At 45.7% G+C, this 23495-nt stretch overlaps 1 protein-coding gene across 3 annotated transcripts in view; it reads left to right on the top strand.

Annotated features, from left to right (window-relative positions):
* Positions 1-1827: 1827 nt before the first annotated feature.
* The window catches only part of Atp6v1c2 (ATPase H+ transporting V1 subunit C2), a 38667-nt gene continuing 16999 nt past the window's right edge, over positions 1828-23495 (top strand). The window contains exons 1-5 of one of the 3 annotated variants that reach the window (XM_028777753.1): positions 1828-1931; positions 3051-3223; positions 4944-5011; positions 17851-17936; positions 18983-19012. In XM_028777753.1, the coding sequence (XP_028633586.1) occupies positions 3095-3223; positions 4944-5011; positions 17851-17936; positions 18983-19012 (313 nt within the window). In that variant the 5' untranslated portion in view covers positions 1828-1931; positions 3051-3094. Of the gene's footprint in view, positions 1932-3050; positions 3224-4943; positions 5012-17850; positions 17937-18982; positions 19013-23495 lie in introns of those variants that run through there. The other 2 variants (XM_028777754.1, XM_028777755.1) reach the window with 2 other exon arrangements.

Raw genomic sequence — 23495 nt, 5'->3', positions numbered from 1 at the left:
TCTGCAACTTGATATGTAGTTTAGTTTGGCCTCAAACTCACAGAGGTCTGCTTGCCTCAGTCTCCCAGTGCTGGAATTAAAGGTGTGTGCCACCATATCTGATTCTTGTCTTGTTTTAACATTCATGAGTTAATTCCTGGGATCTCCAACCCCTTTTAGTTTCAAATTCATTCTCTCTCTCTCTCTCTCTCTCTCTCTCTCCTCTTTAGTTTTTTAAGACAAGGTTTCTCAGTGTAGTCCTGGCTGTCCTGGAACTCACTCTGTAGACCTGGCTTTGAACTCAGAGATCCTTTTGCTTCTGTCTTCCAAGTGCTGGAATTAAAGATCAGTAGTTTCAAATTTTTTTAGATCTATCGATCTGTCTGTCTGTCCTGTATGAGTTTGTGTGTGTGTGTGTGTGTGTGTGTGTGTGTGTTATGTGCAGTCCCCCAAGGCACCTCTGTAGAAATCAAGGGATAACTTTTGGGAGTCAGTTCTCTCTTTCCACTGTGTGGAGTCCTGGGATCAAACTCAGGTTGTCAGGTTTGGTATCAAGCACTTTGATCTGCTGAGCCATCTCATAACTTCGATTTCTTTCTTTCTTTTTTTCTTTTCTTTTTTCTTTTTGGTTTTTTGAGACAGGGTTTCTCTGTGTAGCCCTGGCTTACCTGGAACTCACTCTGTAGATCAGGCTGGCCTCGAACTCAGAAATCCACCTGCCTCTGCCTCCCAAGTGCTAGAATTAAAGGTGTGCACCACCCAGCGACTTTTATTTCTGATTACAGATAAAATAGGTACTTAAGACCTGGTCTTAGTAGAATCTATATTTATTTGTCAGTCAGTCTGTCTGTCTCTCTACCTATCTACCTATCACCTATCTATCTGCCTGACTATTCATCCATCCACCTACCTATCATCTATCTGACTGACTACCTACCTAGCTACCCACCTATCATCTATCTATCTGCCTGACTACCCACCCACCCGCCCATCTACCTACCTACTTACCTACTTACCTACCTGTTCATCCAACCTCCTATCTGCCTGCCTGTCTAATTTCGCTGGAAACCAAAATGAACGTTGGGCTGGGCTAGTAAGAGCTCATTAGTCATACTGAACTCCTATGCAACTTTTTTTCCATATTATTTTTTCTGTCCTAGGGCTGGAACTCAGGGCTTTGCACCTGCTAGGCACGCAGTCCACCTCAGTTATGTCCCTCAGCATGACTTGAGCAGCTTTAAATCCCCTCTGTGTGGGTGGGGAGAGATGGGTGTTTCCTGGGCAACTAGGGGCAAGCTGGCGCCCACGCAGACTGTAGAGGAGCCTCTCCTCCCTGCTGCAGGTGTGTGTGTTTGTGTGTTGGAAAACATCTGTGAACCTGTTGCGCTGCTTTCCGTGGGTCAACCCGGTCTCTCGTGCATGGACTTCGGAAACACCCTGGAGCAGGTGATTCCCTGGAGACAGGGCTGGGCCGCGGTGGAGTAGGAATGGGAGGCAAAGGGTACAGCTAGAGGACCCTCCTTTTGGGAACCCTGTCTTGTCGCTGCCTCACCGAGGTGGCTCTACTAGCGCGCAGCTTTTCCGTTCTGCGGATGGAGATCGGGTCAGGCTCCCAGCTACACTCAACTCCGGGCTAAACCCACACGCAGAAGCGACCTGGAACCCCCTGCGTCGACTAGTGTACCCTCCCTGCATAATGTCTTTCTGGAGCTTGAGTCTTGGGTCCCCAGCAGCGCCACACGGACACGGACACCAAGGGAGGCGGGCAGCCCGTATGCAAATATCAGAGGGGCCCAGGGATGCCCCTCCCGCTGGAATAAAAGGCGGGGCGGGGCGCGCACCCGACCTTAGAAGCCGCTGCCTCCCGGGAGCCGGCCGTGCGCTCCCGCGGAGCCTCCTGCCCCGTGTCCGCGCGCGTCATCTACAGCTCAGACAGTCTCCCGTTGCTCCTGGTAAGGACTCGAAGCCGAGCTGCTACAAGAGTCAGGGGTGGGGAACTAGCTGTCGAGGCCTTAACGAGCGAGGGGCGACAAGCGTTCCCTCGGTCGAACCCGTACTTCTGTGGGCCCTCGTGGTCCGGGTGTGCACTTTCTCAATGGGAACATGGGAAATGGGGGCCCACACCACACTCTCCCTGGCTTGGCAGGTGGCATCTCCCCAGGAGGAGAGTCCTGCGTACTGGCCAGTTTGTCCCCAGGCGATATTCACTCAGGTCAGAAAGAACAACTTTTGGTTTGTGCAAGGTTAGCAGGGACCGGCAGGGTCTCAAGTAGGTAAGAGATGGTGAGATGGGAAGAGAGAAGAAAAGGACTCAGTGGGGATACCCATTATCCTCAGTTATCCAGTTTTCTGTAGATGTCCCAGGATGGGATGCACTAGGGAGGTGACAGGTGCAGAGAACCCACTAGGGGGAAGGTGTGGGTGTGCACACATTTAAATGAGTAGAACAAATCGAAGTCCCTAAACCCCTATGGAAACGTTGAAACTGCTGGTTCTACCGGCCCAGCCAGCTACTTGATCCTACTGAGACCTATCTCCCTCAGCAGAAGACTCTAGTAGCCCTTTGAAAAGCTTCTTTGAAGTTTGTTTCTAAAGTTAACTCCGGTCTTAAGATTGGCCAGCGTGAGCTGATGTTATACTGTGAAAAATCCCTTGTCTCCCATCTTCATCCACCCTTCCCGGGTTCCATAAAATACAACAAATCAAGACGAAAAAATATCCTCCCAGAAGTCTTCCATGCTTAGCTTACTGTCTACCCATCTTCAAGCTGGTATACACTGGAGCTGGGGAGTGCAAGAAACCAGTGTGGGCCAATCAGAGCCATCTAGGGAGGGTAGGGGAGAGGTTTCCCTATGACATGGAGCTTCCCTGGGGCAGGGGTACAGACATATTGCTTGGTGGCAAATGGGTGTCCTTAAAGCTGCTGAAAGGGAACTAGAAGGTCAAGGCAGCTAGGTGTGACAAATGGACAGAGTGACAGGGCCCAGAGAGGATTAATTCTGAGGTAAGGAGAGGTGAAGCAGACACCAGACACATCTCTGCTCCTGTTTCTGTTTCTTTGTGTGCATTAGTCTTGCTGCCTGTCGGTAACTAGATAACCAGAAGATTTACAAACATGTCCGAGTTTTGGCTTATTTCGGCCCCTGGTGATAAGGAAAATTTACAAGCTCTGGAGAGGATGAACAACGTAACTTCAAAGTCTAACCTGTCCCACAACACCAAGTTTGCCATCCCAGACTTCAAGGTAAGACCTCCCAAGAGGAGGGAGGAAGTTATAGATTGGAGGAGGGCAGGGGTTTCTGAGCAGAAGGTGGCTTCTCAGAAGCCAGGGATAAGGACTTAATGGCAAATGTACAACAGGGACAATAGATAAGCCTGAGCTAGAAGATGGACAGAGGTGTCAGTGAGACTCTATGCCACAGCCACAAGTTAACAGTGGCCCTTCTGGACCCGAAGCCATAGATAAGCATAAATAGGGCAGGCCACATGGACAGAGTGTAGGTGGGACGTGGAAGGGCACTGTGCATGCACTCTGATCCTTCCGAGTGGTCCTCAGAGTCTGCTGAATCCAAACAGACCCACAGCTCTGCTGAATGTGCACTTTAGGAACTTTGATGCTTTTCTTGACCTAGAGGTAGTCCAGGAAGTCTGGGGTCTTTCCAATTCTGTTGTGGGGGACAGATACAGTGGGAGTTTCAAGATCTGAGAGGGCTCTTGTAGACAGGGAAGATAAGATGAAATAAATGTTAAAGATGAGGAAATAGGAACCATCTTTTTAAAAAATTACTTTATTATTTTGTTTGTATCCATTTTTTGTTTGCATGTATGTGTGTATGTTTGTGTACTGTGTATGTGCTTGGTGCCTATGAGCATCGGAGACCTTGGAACTAGAGTTACAAACAGTTGTGAGCTCCCATGTGGATACTGGTCCTCTGGAAGAGCAGCCTGTGTTCTTAACTACAGAACCATCTCTCCATCCCCAGGAACAATCTTTTTCAAAAAGATTAGGCCAGGCTAGGCCTGGTGGCTCACATCCACGAACCCTGCACTCTAGAGGTAGACTAGAGGGTTGATATAAATTCTAGGCCAGCCTCCTCTACAAAAGGAGTTCCAGGGCTAAATTGTGAGACCCTATCTCAGAAAGAGGATTGGGGAGGAGGGGGGGAGGAAGCTTGGGCTGCAGTCAGTTGAGTATCTGAGTCCAAGCCTCAGCACCCAGGTAGAAAGCTGGGTGTGGCCTATGTGTCACATTGCTCCGAGGAAGCAGGTCTTTCCTTCCCATCTCTCTGAAAAGACCCTTCAAAGGATCTCTGGACACTTCATTCAGTTCTATACTAAGAAACAGACCTTGAATAATCCAAAAAAGACCTCTATAGACTGGACTGAGGTCAGGCCACCAACATGATAGTCCTTCTTATGAGAGAGATATGTCAGCTTATTCTGTTGTCATTCTGTCCCATAGGTTTATGTAGTGAAGTGCTCTATGTACTGCAAGAAACCAAGTTTGGATCCCTAGCATCTGTACCAGGTTCACTGACTTGCACCTTTAATCCTAGTGTGGGGCAGACAGAGACAGAGATCCACGGTCAGCTGATCTAGCTGACCTGGTGAGCTCCATATTTCAGTAGGAGACTCTGTACAAAAAAAAAAAAAAAAAAAAAAAAAAAGACAGAAAGAAAGTATGTTGACCTCTGACCTCCACATAAGTATCTGGACATACATGCATACACACATGCTGACATGTCCATACTACATGCAGATGATAATAAAAATATGTAGTTCTCAGTCTATATGTTTCCCCAAAGTGTTTTTCCACTTTTTAGTCTGGTTGTTGGCTAAAAACAACTGACTCAACGTGAAGTGAGTTTCTTGTGCAGTTGTTACAAGAACACCTAACACTCGTTAGGCAGAAGGCATACAAGCTTAGAAAGCATATGAGCTAAACTCCTTTATGGTTTTTCTAGGTGGGGACTTTGGACTCCCTTGTTGGTCTCTCCGATGAGTTGGGGAAACTTGATACCTTTGCTGAAAGGTAAAATATTTCTTATTTACTACATACAAGTAAGAATTTGACATTGTTGTCAGAGGACACAGTGTTCTTGGTTTGGCCAAACCAAAGTATGACTTGTCTAAACCTAGTCTCAGAAGCCAGAAGAAAGAACCCATGGGGTCGCTTGGGCATGTTGTGTCAATAGTACTGGGTCTCTGGGTCCCTTGTTGCTTTTAGTTTTGGAGACAACTTCCTTCCCTCTCTCCCTCTCTCCTTCCTTTCCTCCCTCCCTCCTTCCTTCCCTTTCTTTCCTCCTTCTTTTCCTCCCTCCCTTCTTTCCTCTCTCTTCTTTCCTGCTTTTGTTCTTAGTCTCTGTAAGTTGCCTAGGTTAACCTTCAACTGTGTAGCAGCCCTGGCTGCCTTTAAACTTCTTCAGCATGCTAAGTGCTAGCCAAGGCAACATGTCTGCCTACAGTTTGTTTTTTAATGTTCACATAAGAAAAAAATCCAAAACAAGACTACAGAGTGAAATTAAGTTTTCTTTGGATCTGTTTGCCTCCTCTGTGTTCCCTCATCTTCTCATTATCTCTCTCTTGAAGCTTTGTTATCATAACTTACTAGGTGAGGTTTCCAGAGATAGCCTATGAAAGTACAAGTCAATATGTATATAGTCTTTCTGGGTGCAGTGACACAGGCCTGAAGTCCAGCACTCAGGAGTCTGAGGCCAGAAGATTACTTGAGTCCATGAGTTCAAAACCAGCTATGTCAACATAGCAAGATTTGTTTTTCATTTTTCTTTTTCTTTCTTTCTTCTTTTTCTTTCTTGTTTTGGCTTTTTGTTGTTGTTTATTTGTTTGTTTGTTTGTTTTACTTTGTTTAAGATAGGGTTTGTCTCTGTAGCCTTAGCTGTCCTGGAACTCACTTTGTAGAATCCTGGGATTGAAGGCTTGTGCAACCACTGGTCCAGCCTTCTTTTCTTGTTTTGTTTGTGTGTTTGTTTGTTGGGACAAGGTTTCTCTGTGCAACAGCCCTGGCTGTCCTGGAACTCTCATTGTAGACCAAGCTGGCCTTGAACTCACAGAGATCTGTCTGCCTCTGCCTGCTTCTGCCTGCCTCCCTCCCTAGTGATGGGATTAAAGGCATGTACCACTATACTCAGCCCAAAATAGGAAGATTTCAGTATCAAAATATGCTGGATGTGATGACACTTGCCTAAAATCTTAATGTGTGGGAGGCAGAAGCAAGAGGGTCCACAACTCAAGGTCATGCCCTTTGCATAGCAAGGTCAGCCTGGTATGCCTGAGACCATCTCAAGAGACTGTACAAATAAAACTGTATAGCCTGAGAATAATTTTATGTAAATGATAGCATATACTGTGTATTCTGCTTTTTCTTTCCTTTTGCCTAATAATATACCTTGATAAGAGTTTCATGTTAGCTCATGGCTGGCTGCCTGTTTGTTTCTGGATGTGTTACCTTGAGCAGCTGTACTCTGACATACTTGTCTCTTTATTACTAGACGCTTACTTCTTCTAGTCTTCGGCCCTTTGGCCCTTTGCCAACAGTGCACTGATGCCTGTCTTCTTTAAAGGGATGACATAGAGATGCAGGCTCAGGGTCTGTGCACATATAATTGTAGGTACACCCCTGCTAACCCTAGGAGAGCTGTCCATCCCATTTATACTCTCACCAAAACCTGTAAAGATTATGGTTTAAGAATTGGACTTCCTGCCAGGCAGTGGGGGCACACACCTTTAATCCAGTGCTGTCAGGAGGATCTCTGAGTTCCCAACCCGGTCTACAAAGTAAGTTCCGGGATAACCAGGGCTACACAGAGAAATCCTGTCTCAAAAAAACAAACAAACAAAAAACAACAACAAAACAAAACAAAAAAACCCAAAACAAAAAACCAAACCAAAACAAAAAACAAAAAAACAAAACCAAGAAAATTGGGTTTTCTGATCCTTGATCAGTCTTTTTGCTCTATGTGGGAGGTTGGATTCATATAGGTGGAAGCAATCCTCATCACTGGAGTTTGCAAAGCCATAAGATGGCATGAACCATGAGGACTGAGAAAACTGTGGCCGCTGTTCTGCCACTATGGCTGAGTGAATGGGACAGACGTAATGCCAGTCTTGAACCTGTGAAAGCATGTCAGTCACCCAGGAAAAAGGAGCACAGTCCCCTTGTGTCAACTTCCTTTAGAGGCTGCTCTGCACCACACCAAGGCCTGACCAGCTTCAGATAACTCGTGTAGTTGGAAGGCTAGGTCCTAATCAGTCAAAACAGGTGATCTGCACAGAAGCAAAGAACCTGAGAGTAGCCCCTGCTGTAGACTGCCTGGAGCTTTCAGTTTTCTGTCTTTGTGCAGGCAGCAGTGTGTACTGCCACGTACAGCTGGCTTAGGAGGTGTGGGCTGTTCCCTGATGGCCTGCAGAAATGGTAACTGGTCAGCAGTTTCTCTTTCTCTAGACCATGAGATGGTTAGCTGTCCCTCAGGGCACACCTTAGTACCTCCCTCCCTCACAGAAGCCCAGCTAGTGCTAAAGCTCTGCTGAAGGATGACTCTGGCTCTCGGGTTACTTTTTTGTTTGCATGCTATTTCCCACTAATAGGCACTCATATTTTGTCCTCTGCCTTTTGATTATGCAAGTCTCTCCTGGTGGTAATGTTGCATGTGCTTAAGAAACACACACGTGTGAGCAGGATGAGGGCTGTCACTGGGAAACACAGATGCCATAAAACTATCTTTAAAAGCAGACACTAGGTGCGGTAAGAACAAAAGTTTATATGCACCATGTATTGTTTTCAGTTTCTGTGTGTGTGTGTGTGTTCCCAGGCCACTTCCATGAAGGGGAAGGAGGACAATTGTGTGCTGTGAGCACCTCCAAATACAGTCTCAATCAAGGCTGTATTTAGGAGTCTTGCCTTAGGGGTCTAGAGCTTAGGACAGAAAGAATGGACTCATAAACCCTTCAGTCCTTTGGAGTGGCTTCCCTAATTCTTTGAATGGTACTCAAGTGTTACTAGATAAATAAATGCTCACGGGGCCTGTAAGTCGTGCAGCAGGAACCTGTCAGTGCTGCCTCTGCCCAGGGGAACAGAGAAGGGACAGTTTTCAAGGTGTATTGTTTCCATATCCTTTTATTATTTATTTACTTGGGCACAAGAGTGTTTTTCCATGTAGCTGCAAGGCTTGCGCTTATGAGAGCATTCTGTTTTTAGAAAAGTTAATTCCTCCATGATGCCCATGTTAGTTTACTCTGTAAATCATTAAAAAAATAATTTAAGAAACCTAATGATTTTACCTTTAAAAGGCCTCCCCTCCCCTCTAAAGAGTCGAGTCCTTCACAGGACTCAGCTCGTTCTGTGGTGCTGGTTGATATATTGCATTTCACAGGCGTGTGGTCACTCAGCTCTGCCTCATAGGCTCCTCTGATGTGTTGTTGCCTGCCACTTGCCCTTGGGTGCGTTACCTGTCTTCTGGAATAACTGGTGGCTTTTCTTTTCCCGAGTAAGTCCATGAAGCAGTCTCAGAGTTGACTGATAAAAGATCCCATAGCTGAGGGTGGACATCTGCACAGCAAGGCCAGAGAGTTCTCATGAGAACACTGGAACCAGTATGGATAGATTCCTTAAGAGATCTCTAGACTTCCCTTCTCTGGTTGTGTGACCTATGACTTCTAAAATTTTTAAATGTTTGCATATAATCTTGTTCCCTTCTTGTTTTATTTGGGTGGTTTTATTGGGTGCTTTTATTTTTTTTTCCAAGAAAGCATACTGAATTGCTTGTTTAGTTTAAATTTTTGTTACATTTTTTGTTTGTTTGTTGTGTGTGCACAAATAGGTCAAAGGACAATTTATAGGAGCCATTTTCTTTCTTTCCACCCTGGTAGGCCCCAGGGATGGAACTTAGTTTGTCTGGTTTAACCACTGAGCCACACCAGACTTTTTTTATTTTGGTCTTTTTTTGAAATACCAAAAGCAAATGAAATTTGCCTCTGTATATTATCTGCTTTTAATTGTAATGTGCTCTGTGTTTTTTTTTCTCCCTTCGTTTTTCCAAGATGGGGTTTCTCTGTGTAGCCCTGGCTGTCCTGGGACTCCCTCTGTAGACCAGGCTGGCCTCCCTCTGCCTCCCAAGTGCCAGGATTAATAGTGTGAGCCAGCATGCCTGGCAATGCTGTCTTATTTTTAATTTAGGTATTCTGCAGTTTTTATTCCTTATATTTTTGGAAGGTTGATTTTTAAAAATTGTTCTTTCTGCCTTTTTTCATTTTAAATTCTGTTGCTGTGTTGTTAAAGAATGAATCAGGAGCCATATCATCTACCTTTGAGATTCTGAAATTTTCTTCATGACCTGACCCGCTGCTGATTCTTTTTTAAAGATTTTACCTCTGTGTGTGTGTGTGTGTGTGTGTATACATGTGTGCATAATGCCTGTGAATATCAGAAGAGAACATGAGATTCCTGGGAGCTGGAGTTACAGGCAATTGTAAGCTGCTTGACAGGGGTTCTGGGAAACACACTTGAGTCTTCTGTGAGAAAAGTAAACTTTTTAACTGCGGAGCCATCTTCCAACCTCCATTTTTGCTTTATAAGACAGAGCCTCACTTATAATGTAGCCCAGACTAGCTTTGAACTCTCCTTGTCTTACTCTCTCAGCCCTGGTGAGTACTAGGATTATATAGGTTTGTACCACTAAGCATGTCCTTCCTTCCATCCTTCCTTTTTTCCTTCCTTCCTTTCTTTCTCTCATGGTGATAGAATACATGAGAATACATGGTAATAATCATTCTATTATAATTAACACATTGAATATATTAACCATCTTTGTTCTTTTAGGCATTGCTTTCATCATTAATGTAACTGCATGTTTTCAATTACCCTAAAATTATACCCTCGGATTACAATTATGGGTTCTCCTTAGGTTTGATTCTCACATGCATGCACACACACAGAATATTTAAGCTGTTTGTACACATTGCTAAACTGTTCTGTAGTGTGGCAAGAGGCCCTTTCCTCACCCCATCAGCTAAGTGCCCTTGAGAGACACATTTACCTGGCAGAAGGAGGAGGCTGTGTGATTGTTTTCGTGAGTATTTCTTGGATTCCCAGCCAGACTAAACACTTTCAAGTGCCTATTAGCCACCTGTAGTTCCGCTCTCTTGCTTTACCTGATCCCTGTGTTTGTTCATGCAGCCCCTGGGCACCTCCCCAGGGTGTCCTTCACCTTAATGTGTCCTGGAACCCAGCTCTAGGGGAACAGGACCCTGTGTCAGGGCACAGTGGTTGTGCTGGTTGGGGTTCAAAATATAAATGTCTATGTAATGACCCTGTTCTTTCTCGATGCTTAGGGGGTGCTAAACTCATCTTAAAAGGCCCCGAGACCTCAGAGCATTTCTTGACAGTCCTCTGAGAGCTGAGTTCAGATCTAGTAGCCTTCCTTACCTGTGTCTCCTCTGGGGGCAAGCAAACAATGGCTTAGGGTGCTTGGGCTTCCTGTTGTCTTTAGTTTTTGAGACAAAGTTTCATGTAGCCCAGGTTGGCATCGAACTTGTTATACAGCCAGGGATGACCTTAAACTCCTGAGCTTCCTCCCTCCACCTCCTGAGAGCCTCCTCTGCTGGACCATAGTATCCAAGTTCTACAATGCCAATAATAATAATAATAATAATAATAATCTCTTTTGTGTGGCGAAGGAAATTTTGTTGAGTGGCTCTACAGTGTTCGGGATGGGGGGATGTCTCTGAGAAGACTATCTTTTGTTTTGTGGACTGGAATTGAACTTACAGCTTCGTGCTTGTTTACTAGGCAAACACTGAGATCTGTCCACAGACTTTTTCCTTTTTTTTTTTTTTCTGCCTCAAACAAGATCTCAGAAAGTTGTCCAGGCTTCCTGCCCTTTAACTCACTCTCCTGTCCAGGCAGTTTTCCATCTTTTTATTCCGAGCCTCTTGAGTAGCCAGGATCACAGGCATGCCCCTCCAAAGCCAGCTTCCTTAAACTTCCAGTGTTTTTAGCAGTTCCAGTGTCTGGAAATTGGTTGGAATTAAAGCAAGGCGTGTCTTCCTGGAGTGGAGAACCTCTCGACACCTCTAGAAGCTTCATTTGACCTTTGTTTTTACATTAAGAAACTCTTTGCTATAGCCTAATGTCATTGTCCTTTGGCAGTACTGGAAGCAGAGTGACAAAGGCTGGGGTGAGTCAAACATCCCACCCTCTGTGGAAGCTTCTAGGCTTACTTCTTGGGCCAGGCACTTCTGTATGGTATTTCCCACCTGGACACATTGGGAACAGTGGGACACAGGGTAACTTTTGAGCTTTTGGTTGCCCTGGAGACACTTCAGCACCTGTATCAGAGGGAGACCTGTCTCTGGACAGGTCATGGAGCTTCGGACAGGGTGTGTGACTTGGGGCCAGTTTTCCTGGCTCTGTCTCCGTTTTCTCAGCTCTTAGGCTTTGTCTTGTTCGGCAAGGATTCAGATGATCCTCTGCAGTGTCCCTTTGGTGGACCAAAGAAGGCTCCCAAGGTGGAGCTTGTTCTTTGTGCTTCAAGCCCTGAGAAGGTTTGGGTCCTGTAACCTGTTTTCTCTTCTCTAGGCATCTGGGCAATTTCAGACCAACTCTATCCTGCTTTGCTAAAATTCTCCAAAAGGAGTTAGAGAAGAGAGGATTGATCTCTCTGTCGCTGTCGTTGTCTCTCTCTCTCTGCCTCTCTGTGGTGCTCTCTCTCTCTCTCTCTCTCTCTCTCTTTCTCTGTGTGTGTGTGTGTGTGTGTGTGTGTGTGTGTGTGTGTGTGTGTGTGTGAAGGTCAAAGCACAAGCTCAGATGGTGTCCCTTCCTCAGGGGACACACACATTTTTTCTTTTGAGACAGTGCCTCTCATTGGGACCTGGGTCTGTCTCACCAAGTAGGTTAGGCTGGTTGGCCAGGAAGTCTGAGGAACCTGTCTGCCTCTGCCTCCCCAGCACTGATTATAAACCTGCACTGTCACACTATTTTATGTTTAGCATGGGTTCTGGGGACTTCTGAGGCAAGCACTGTAGCCCCAAGGCCTGACTTTTGCAATTCAGATTTGCCCTCAGGAGCTTGGAACCTTACATCTGCCAACCTGAGAGATGGAGCAGGCTAACACTTCCTACCAGAAGGCTGGAGGACTGGGCTGCAGCTTCTGGGATAGGCGGGGTTCCAGATGACGGCTTGTCTGGCAGAGCTGCTCAGACACTGGGACTCTGCTGTAAAATATATGCGCAGAGGGATCCCTCGGGGCTACTGTATCTTTTTTTTTTTTTTTTTTTTTTTTGGTTTTTCGAGACAGGGTTTCTCTGTATAGCCCTGGTTGTCCTGGAACTCACTCTGTAGACCAGGCTGGCCTCGAACTCAGAAATCCACCTGCCTCTGCCTCCCAAATGCTGGGATTAAAGGCGTGCGCCACCACCACCCAGCAAGGGGCCACTGTGTCTTAAGGCCACTTAGGAAGAATCTGCTCTGTGCTTGGGTCCTGGGAACTGTGACTCAGGTAACTGAGGAGTGAGCCTCCTTCCCTTCCAGATTCATCCAGTGCCTGCAGCCTCTGCCCTCCTACCTACTGATAGGGCCTGGGAGGGCCCCAGGGTCCCTGTGCAGCAGGAATTTTCTGGCTTGTGGTTACTGAAGCTAGGGATCTGAGATTTCTCTCACTTGCTGTTTATCTGTACTCCTGGGCAGAAAGATCTCTGAGTTTGAGGCCAGCCCACTCTACAGAGAGAGTTCCAGGACAGACAGGGTTACACAGAGAAACCCGGTCTCAAAAAACAAAACAACAAATAAACCAAGGTCTGTGGAGATGGCTCAGTGGTTAAGAGTACTTACTGCTCTTTCAAAGGACTTGAATTAAATTTCTAGTACCCACATAGGTAGCTCATAACTGCAACTCCCTATAATTTCAACTTTAGGAGGTCTAACCCCCCCCAACCTTCTAGATTCTGTGGGCACCTATATTTACAGGCATATATACCCACACAGACACTTGAGTAAAGATAAAATAAACATTGAAAATAAAATTATAGACACATTGTTTTAAAATCTATTTTGTGTTTTGAAAACAGTCAACCTTTCAACCGATTTGTATCTTTTTAAAAAAAATGTTTATAGCTTTGTATGTGTGTGTATGTATGTGTGTGTGTGTGTGTGTGTGTGTGTGTGTTTGTGGGTGCATGTGTGTGGCCAGGTTCCTCTGTCTATGTGTCTGTGCATGTGGAGACTACAGGCCCACCTCCCCCAGTGCTGTCCACTATTTTGGTTTTCCTTTTACTTACACAGGCCATTAAGTGGTTTAAGCCTGCACTTCGAGGGGTGGCACAGAAACTTGAGGACCTTGGGCTTACTGGTCAACCAGTCTTGCTGACTAGTTGAGCTCCAAGTTCAATGAGAAATATTGTCTTAAAAAACAAGATGTAGAGAGAATGAGGAAGATACCCAAGATTGACCTCTATCCTTTACACATATGGCCAGAGGTTCACATGTGGCTGCTCACAGACATGCACACACATGTGGATGCATGTGTGCACACAGGCACACACATGTATACACATAAAAGAGAGAAGGGTTATATACAGTGAAATGTGTACTGTGTACATCTTCAGTAAACAGATTGGTGAGTTTTGACAAATATGTATATTCATGTGACCAAGTGAGATCATTACAAATTTTTGCAGTTGGTGTTGGCTAAAAATATGATCTGTATATCTTCCCATGTGGGCTAGCACTCGTTACATTTTTTAAAAAATTAATTATATTTTATAGTGTGTGTGTGTGTGTGTGTGTACATGTGTGGAGGCCAGAGGAGAACTCAACGGAGTTGTTTCTCTCCCTCTATCATGTGGGTCTCACAGGAATTGAGTCTTTATGCTTGGTGGCAGATGTCTTTGGGCACTGAGCCATGCCTCCCACCTTTAATATTCATTTTGGTTGGATAGTGTAGAGAATGATCCCAAAGCTTTGTCACCAGAATCAGGTCTCCAAAACATGGAGGCTCATACAAATCAGTGAAAGAAGCAAGAGAGGAAAACAAAACAAGAGAGATTGGGATGGATTTGAACTTGTAATTCACAGAAGAAAGCAGCCTTCTGTATTCAGCAGGTCTGAGGAGGGAGGGATATGCAGCCTCCCTGTTGATCACAAATATGCAAATCGGGATGACAATGAGGTGTAGATTTCCAGCTATCAGATGGGCAGAGACTAAAAGGATTCATAAGGCTGCTGTTGGCGAGGGTTTAGGGACACAGGCAGGCTTCTGCGTTGCTAGGGGGAATGGGCACTTGCTTGCTGTTTTTAGAGGTGATTTTGGCTTTACTTGCCATTATAAATGACTGTTCTTGGACTTTGTATTCACCCTTTAGCAAGCAACAGTATCCTTCACTCCCTTATATTCTGTCTCCATGGCCTACTTTGCATAATTTTTCTGAGGTCACCCCATTCACTTGTGTCGTTATGTCATTGTCACCCTTTAGAAAGTAAGGTTTGATAAAAGATTTATTATTATTATTCACTGTTGTATCCTGTGTGCCTAAAATTTGACCTAGTATCCAGCAGATACTAAATAAAATATGTAATTGAGAATAAAAAATAAAAATAAAAAATAAATAATGACCATTCTTTTTTTAAATCCCAGTAGTTTCTGTCTTCTAGAACCCCATCTCTCTGTCTCTGTCTCTGTCTCTGTCTCTGTCTCTCTCTCACACACACACACACACACACACACACCTGTACAAGAGGGTAAAAATATATGGATCATTGCAACATCAATTCAAATGAGAAGCAACCTAGTGTTATGGAATGCCTTGTGGCAGGGCAGGGTGGTGGGATTCTACACTGTAGATGAGGAAGCAGCTCGCTTCTGACATGACAGGGATATTTACACACATAGTGTAAAGGGAGGAAAGGGAATTTGAAAATGGCACGAGACCCTTACATACATTCCTTTTGCTGGGAAAAGGGATGTTCTAGTTAGGTGACATGGTAATTCTCTGGTGACCGCAGTTTCTGATCACAGCAAGTTGCTTTTGTTCTGTGGAACAAGAGACTTTTCTAGCCATTGAGCTTCATTGGAGCATGCTATTCTGAGATGTTCCAGAACCCATGTACGTGCCGAGAGACCACATTAGCTGCAGTGGGACTCTTCGAAGGGGCTCAGATGGAGAACAGTAGAAAATCACGGACGGGCAGGTGAGGTGCTGTGATGTGCTGGTTTTGTTTATTCACCCGACAGACATTGCTGAGCAACTGCTGAGCCAGAGGGTATGGTAGCGGTCAGAGTCTTAACCACCTTCATGTAGATAGGTAATTACTGGATAGGTTGCAGTGCCTATAGTAATAGGATCGCCTTGCACATGTTACTATAGTGATTTGAAAGAAAGAAAAGGAACTTTCAGTAGCACTGAAACTGAAGTTCTATGACAGCAGGGGCTTTGCTTAGTCTCAGCTCCTACATAGTGCTAGGTGCACAGTAGCTGATTAGTTAGTCTGTAAAGTCTCTTACTGAATCGGAGTCCCAGCAGAGGACAGGAGGTACGCTCATTTTAGGGTAACTGGAGGAGGTCTTCTTGTGACAGAGGCCCAGGGTTGTGTAGGACTGTAGCAGAGTCTTATGGGACAATGAAGGGGCCTGGGCGGAGACAACCCTGAGGCTGCAAGAGCTGAGAGCTCTGCCAGAGGGAATCAGACTAGACATCAGGTCTCCCTTTGATCTGCCAAACCCACTTGGGAGCCAGAGGGCGGGGAACCCAGTCAGCCAGGCACCCAGAGCACATACATCTCTAGGTCTCTCACTGCATCCTTTTCTCCACAAAGAACCTTTGACACTGTTGGTACCACCCCAGCCTAAGGCCCAGAAAACAGCTTAGCTAGGTTTGTGGCCAGTGCTGTCCGAAGTGAGACTGTTAACCTCTAATTAAAGAGATGCAGGCACACTGGTGGGCATTTACATGCAGGGCAGGCCACAGTGTCTACAGTGCAGCATGACATAGTGACCAAGAGGCTTGTCTTTGAAGCCTACTTGCAGACACTTGATGGGGAGCAGATTGTTTCAGTTTCCTCATGTAAGAGGTAGGATAATACTCAACTTCTCAGAAGCCTTGTGAGGCTAAACCAATGATCACAGGAAAACTGGAAAATTGACACCTGTTACATCTACAGATGAGAGTCGATATCAAGAGAAGCATTGAGCACACGTGACCTACGTGGGAAGTAGACTGTGGAAAAATGCATAACCGATGTGTTTCCTGTGCTTGGAAGACAATAGTTGAGATATATATATATATCACATCACACACACACACACACACACACACACACACACACACACATATATATGCCTTTTTTTTTTTTAAAGAGAAGGTCTCACTACGTAACCCTGACTGGCCTGGAACTCAGTGTGCAAACTAGACCTCAAACTGAAAATTCCCCTTCCTCTGACTCCTAAATTCTGGGATTAAAGGAGTACACCATCGTGCCTAAGCTTACTTATTTTTGACATGGGGTCTTATGTATCTCAGGGTGGCCTCAACTTTACTAAGTAGCCAGGGATGACTTTGAACTTTCGATCCTCCTGCCTCCACTCCCACCCAGAGTTCTTGCATTGCATATGCTTTATGGTGCTGGAGATTGAACCAGGGCTCTGTATCTGCTGGGCAAGTATTTGAGCTGTATTTCTAGCCCTGTTTACTTGTTTGCTTGCTTGTTTATATATTTTTAAGTAGTGCTGAGGATTAAACCCAGGGCATCACACATGTTAGGCAGGTGCTGTGGTTGTTCATTGTCAACCACGTTATACTTGTGTCTTCCAGTTTCTATCCGGTATCAGCTCTATTACTTTGGTCAAGGAAACATGCCTACCATCTTTCCCTTTCTTGCTCTCAACAGCAGGGCCTTTAAAGGTGTTCCTTTGTCTCAGTTTCTATGGCAGGCCCAAGGTTTCACACTATGAAGGGTCAGTGGGACTTGTGCCTGCCAATGATGGAAGACTTGGAGCTGGGGACATAACTTAGTTGGTAGAATACAGGGTTCTGGGTTCAAGCCCCAGCAACACAAAAACTAGGAATAAGGGTATATAACTGCATTCCCAGCACTGGGGAGGTGAGGACAGGAGGATCAGAAGTTTAAGGTCATTTTAACTACCTAGTAACCTTGGGGAAACCTTGGAGTACAGGAAACCTTGTATCAATTGGAGTATGGTGAGAGAGAAAGAGAGCAAGGGAGAGAGTGAGACAGAGTGTGAAAGAGAGAGAGAGAATGAAAGAGAATGTATTGCATCCCCGTCTGTGATCTGGTATATGGCTTGAGTTTTTTTAGTATGCTTACTGGAGGCCCAAGGTTTGGCATTTTTATAAAATGATGACCAGATTATAATAAAAAAAAGTATCAAGTAGAAATATTTGCCCATAGCACAGCCAGTGAGCATCTTACTGTCTAAGTTTCTCTTGTGTTTTTCCATCTAACATTATAATACATGCCTTGTTCCACAGTACTTAAAATTCTTTGTAAATCTTATTTTCAATGTCTGCCTAATAATCCCTCTGCTGGATAGACCATCCTCAAACAATTCTCTATTGTTGAACCTCCGGGTTGCTTCCAATTTCTTATTGTCAGCAACTGTGCCGCAAAGAACATATTTTTATTCAGAAAGCTTTTCTGTATTTTTTTTTTCCTGTTTCCTCAAGATGTTTTCCCAGAAGTGGAACGACTGGTTCAAAGGTTCTTAAGGTTTTAAGTCTCTCCTTACAGATTGCTAAATTGCTGCCCCCAGCGGCTGTGAGGGCTTCTTTCTCTGCCAGCAGGATGGGCGGAGTCGTCCTGTCAGCAGCTCCTCACCTCACTGGTTCTTTCTTCTCTCCCCAAAGCCTCATAAAGAGAATGGCGCAGAGTGTGGTGGAGGTCATGGAAGACTCCAAGGGAAAAGTACACGAGAACCTCCTGGCTAATGGAGGTAGGTCTATGACAGTTTTTTCTCAGGAGCCATTTCCCTCACCATGGCCACAGTGGAAGCTCTGAATATAGTTAAGCTCTGTTAACCCTTACTGTCCCATTTATTGAAACTCTCACACACTTCCACCCACTGATCACTGTTTTACCCAACAAGGTGTGAGAAGCGGCTACATATGCCGAGCAGTGCCTCCAGCCAGAGAGAGCAGGGCTGCATCTAAACCCTTTCTCCTGAGGGTTCCCATCCCAAAATTTTGCTGATGGGCACATATTCCAATACCATCCAATGTTGCTTTGGCTGTTAAATGTGCACATGCCATTTGGGCTGTATTTTCTTCTTCTTTTTAAGAGATTTATTTATTTTATTTATATGCATACACTGTTGTTTTCTTTAGACATACCAGAAGAGGCCATTGGATCCCATTACAGATGGTTGTGAGCCACCATGTGGTTGCTGGGAATTGAACTTAGGACCTCTGGAAGAGCAGTCAGTGCTCTTAACTGCTGAGCCATCTCTCCAGCCCCCGGGCTATATTTTCAATGTGTAGCAATAGCTTGGAGACTTTGGAGTTCAGTTGTGGTGGTGTACACATGTAATCCTACAACTGGGGAAGTGTAGGCAAGAAGATGAGGCTGTCAAGATCATACTGAGATACTCAGTGAGTTCAAAGCTAGACCAAGCTATATAAGACTCTGTCTCAGAATGTATATAAAAGTAATACACACACACACACACACACACACACACACACACACACACACCCCCAAAACCTGGACACTCTGAAAACTCTAGAATTAAATATTTACGTATCTGTAGAGAAAATGAACCTTAACTCCGTACATGAAAATGAGAGCATACATATTTACAATTCTATCCTTTGGGATAAGTAGCACATATATGAACACACATGCACAGATGCCCCTGTTGACATTAAAAGGCTTCTACATTCACTGGCTTCAATCGGCAAATGGAAATACTCACTCTCCCCATTCTGAACCTGGGTTCACATGTCTTTGTGGTTAATAACCCCATCTTGTATTATGTTTCAGGTCTGAAGGAAAAGATGAAATGTTTAAAGAGTAGGTTGTGTCTTTTTGCTGTGCTCGTGCTCAGTGTGCTACTGTGTGTTCCTGGGAGTTCGAGGCCTCAGGCTGGTTGTGGGGGTACAGTGATCAGGCCTCAGCAGTTTCTCAAGCAACAACTTTAGAGCTTGGTCACCATACCCAGATGATGCAGCTCGAAGTTGTTTCATTCCTGTCCCCTCTGCCTCCCCTGAGCAACCTGCGTGCTACCTGGAAACTGGGCTGCATTAACTTGGTGGGGTTTGGGTGAACCTCAGCATCCTTTTGCTTGTTATCTTCCTGCTCTTAAAGTCTGTCTCTGGTGTCCCACCTGCTCTCTAAGGATGTCAGCTTAGATGCCAAGCCTTGCTCATGTGGTCTGGATGGTTTGTACACATGAGTCTTCTAGAATAGGCTTTGTATTTTTTCTCATCTGCTGTAACTTGGAAGAATGAAAGAGCAAATAATATTATTTCATTTTACTTTTTAATACAATGTCTCATGGCCAAGGCTGGTCTCAAGCTTACTAGGTAGTTCGGTGATCAGTGTGTTTCCACTCCCAAAGTGCTGGGATTGACAGATGTACCCCACTATGCCTGGCATATGGTTCACGGGGTGTTGGAGATGAAACCCTGGTCTTTGTATGTGCCAGGCTACATTGAGCTACATCTGCAGGCCAAGCAAGTCATTTCAGAGTGAATAAAAATCCTAAGAACAAAGGCTATGAAATTCACCAACTGATCTTGTTTCCTAGCAGGTGACATGAAAGGCCTCAGACTGAGAGTCTGAAGAGGTTCTTTTCTCCATTAAAATTTCAAAATGTCTTCTAAGTAAGAAGAAAGAATCAGGATTTAAGCATACACTCAAATGTTGATCAAAATGCTCGCACGGTCCAGAGCTGGGAATAGGGATATCATCTGTGTTTGCCTAGCAAAGTGACGGACCCTGAGTTCCACCCTAACCGGGCACTAAACCAAACTAACCACGGAAAGCAAACAAACCCATACACTTAGCCTTCACCTCAGAGTTGATGCCACTTTACTGTTCTGTGTGGGATCTACCCTGCCGGGGGTGCACTGTTTCTAAGAGACTGCTCACTAAGAGACGAGGCAACTTGGTCTTTGTTGCTTGGTTAGCTTGTATCATTATCTCCAGACCTCCTGCAAGGCTTCTGTGTGTTAGTCCCAGTCACTTCCAAAGCTATTTCTGAGCAGACTCTGCAAACCAACCCTGCCAAAGGCCTACCAGCACCATGAGACAGTGCCCACAGTAGCAGCCCAACCTTAACCATACATCTGGGCATCAGTGCCTCCCAAAAAGTCCAGCTGGGGTCAAGACACCTTTTAAACTTCCCTCAACCCAACTCTCCCAGAAGCCTTTTCTTCTGCAGGACACCCTCAGATTAGGGAAAGAATTTCCTAGAGTTTTTGTTGTTCTGCAAATGGGATTTTAATCCCATGTCCTTTGGGGAATTTAGGGGACTGATATCATGAAGACCTGAAGTGGTCAGATCTGGTCATGTCTTGCTGTCTATCTTGACCTTGGCTAGTCAACTCTCTGGGACTTACTTTTCTCACTTGCAAATGGACTTAATAACAGTCACATTAACAGAATCTTAGCCTTTACTTTTTTTGTCTTTACCACCAGATGAGAGTGGAGCACGGTAAGACCTAGACCCATGTGAATCCAGAAGAAGCAGGGCAGACATGCACGTGTCTGGCTTGGGCTGTGGAAGACCTGTCGAGCTGGCCAGGAGTTGGCCTGCCGCCTGTGTAGTCAGAATCCTGTACACTGGCAAGACCTTGGCTCAGTTTTTCAGATGAAGTCATAGTTGCTCAAGAGGCTGCCGCCTGTGGGGAGTATGTTTTGAAAGGGCAGGAAGGCTGGGGTGGCAGAGGCCACTCTGGAACAATATTCTGGCCCAAGGTATAGAAAATGAAGGACTTTCAGGTTGTGATCTGGAGCAAAGGTTAGTGTCCAGAGATAGCAGTGAAGTGGGAGATATGGGAGACGATCAAGGGTGAAGAGTGCATGGCCACCAACCCAGAGGCCCACTGAGCTCCTGCAGGAGATCATTGTCATTCTCCAGAGTACCTCTGGAAGTTCACAGGTAGTAGGAAAGAGACCCACAGTGCCCTGTCCCCTGCAATAGGATGTGAAAACCACAGAGGCTTTGGACTTGGTGGCAAAGCATAAAGAACAGAGCTTGCTCTGAATTGTCTCTGCTAAGCAGCCTGTAGAGTGTAAATTCCCATGGCTGTCTTGGCTGTGATGAGCATGGCTGTCAGTGTCTTGAGCATTCTGTGGAGTGATTGGTTCTGTGGGGTCCTGTGATAGGTTCTGGAGACACCGAGGGAAGGGGTCAGTTAGGGCAACTGACCCAACCTTAGCATTGACTCATCAGAGCCACTGGCAGAGGGGGTGGGGGTTGGGCACTACATAGCCTGGGTGGAAGGGTGACATGGCTGGAGATGACAGTGAGGGTGGGGAGGGAGTGTCCCTGAAAACACATCACTGTGACATCTGTTCTGGCTGCTAGTTAGTTCATCACCTTCAGAAAAGGCTTAAGATCACCAGTGGGAGGTCTTTCTCTTGCCCAGTATGCTCCCACAATTAGCATTGCTATCTCTAGAGAGGCTTCTTGTGACCTTGTTTAGTTTTTTGGGTCATGGTAAGGACAAAACTTGTCCTAATGCTTAAACCTAGATTAATATCTGTTATTCCAGTTGAAGCACCATCCCAGATTCTATACACTGGGAGGCTTCCACAGCACATTCGCACTCTATGGTCCAGGCTGGCCTAGAATTCACCATGCAGTTCAGGCTAGGCTCAAATTCAAAGCAAACCTGCCTTAACCTTCTGAGAGTTGAGATTATGGCATGCACCACCACACCTGGCCAGGTGGTTCAGGTTCTAATGAGGACTCTGCCTGGTTATGGGCAGCCTCTGTCTGTATCCTCTTAGTCTTCCTTAGCTGGGTTTCGGGAGACCGTGAGTGAGGGCAGAGCTCTCTGATATCCCCTTGTCAAGAACGTGAATTCCATCAGGTGGTCTGCTCCCCAGCATCTTAGAGATTTTCCGTAAATTCTAATACTAGTATGGTTACTGTGTGGTTACAGTGTGGCCACACACAGAGATTCTCTCCACAGCCTTTGCCAAGTCCAACCACTCTGGAAAATAAATCAAGAGTGTGGATCTTTCCCAGGGACCAGTGAGGAGAGCACCTCCTTCCTCCTGCAGCTTAGCTGTACCCTGATGCTGGAGGGGACAGTGAGGGTGGGGAGTTGGACATGATGGGGCAAGCAGCCAAGGACCTTCCTTCGTGATGCGCAGGGTGTTGGGTGCGCTGTTTCCTTTCTTCCTGCTGTAATGGAGCTTATAGAACTTACTGGGGGCTGGAATTTCCCCATGGAAACAATGGCATTCCTCAGTAGGGCTGAAGAGTAAGTCAAATGAGATGACTCATGTATCTGGGCCCAAGGTAAGCCTCAGCCCACAGCTCCTCCGGTCAGCTCTGGAGCATCTCTGTTAGTTTAAGGCATTCCTGCCTGTTGAGTACCAGGGCCACTTCCCACTTGAATCTCCTTTGGTTTCCATCTTCAAAGCTGGGCTTGCCCCAAACTGAATCCAGCCTCTCTGCCCTGTCCCTTCCACTGTTCCGTGGTTCCCAGGTAAATTAGTGTCCCTCCCTCCACCTAGCCACCCAGCCTTGGAATGTGGGTATCACTTTACTTAATGGCCTGTGTGTCATTGGCCCTACATCCTGCTGAGTGGGTCCCCTTCTTTCTACTCCCAGAGCTTCTCTTGCCTCTCTCAGCTTTCTCTTCTCCCACACTCCCACTGGCTTCCTTCCACTCCCAACATGGACTCTCTCGCTGTGTTTAGTCCTGTCCTACTTCTCCATGTCAGCTCCAGGCATGAAGGCACAGATGTGACCTCACACCTGGTCTGTCCCTGCCTAGCTCCTGCCCACCTCCCTGCTCCAGCAGCTTTACCTCCCAAGTGTCCACCGTGGTCATTCTGACCTTTGACCCTCTCAGAGCCACATACAGACTTTGCTTGTCAGTTTCTTCAGGGTCCCTGTCCAATTGTAGCCATGGTGTCTTCTCTGAGAACCTGATATTGTCTCTCATCATTGTTATTATTGCTTACCTAACTGTCCCTGCATATTTATGAGCACTTGAGGGTGGGAGGGAAGGGTGTCTGCCCTGGATTCCCAAGAGCAGGGAGCCAGACTCCACACAAGTTCAAAGGGTGATGGCAGGTTCTCTCCATGTGCTTAAGGACAAGCACACAGGAAAGAGCTGGCATGTATGGACCCTGTCGTGGGAATTTTCCCACCCCAGGAAAGGGTGGTATTTTGTACCTGTCATTTCAGTTACTTGGGAGAGTGGGGAAGGAGGATGGCTTGAACCCAGGAGTTCAAGCCAGGGTGGGCCACACAAAGAATTCTCAAAAGAAATAGAAAGAAAGAAAGAAAGAAAGAAAGAAAGAAAGAAAG

The sequence above is a fragment of the Grammomys surdaster genome, unplaced genomic scaffold (genome assembly GCF_004785775.1).
Source record: "Grammomys surdaster isolate TR1022 unplaced genomic scaffold, NIH_TR_1.0 314, whole genome shotgun sequence".
NCBI classification, from domain to species: domain Eukaryota; kingdom Metazoa; phylum Chordata; class Mammalia; order Rodentia; family Muridae; genus Grammomys; species Grammomys surdaster.
The sequence above is the reverse complement of the archived record's forward strand: the minus strand, read 5'-3'. Positions and strand labels throughout refer to the sequence as shown.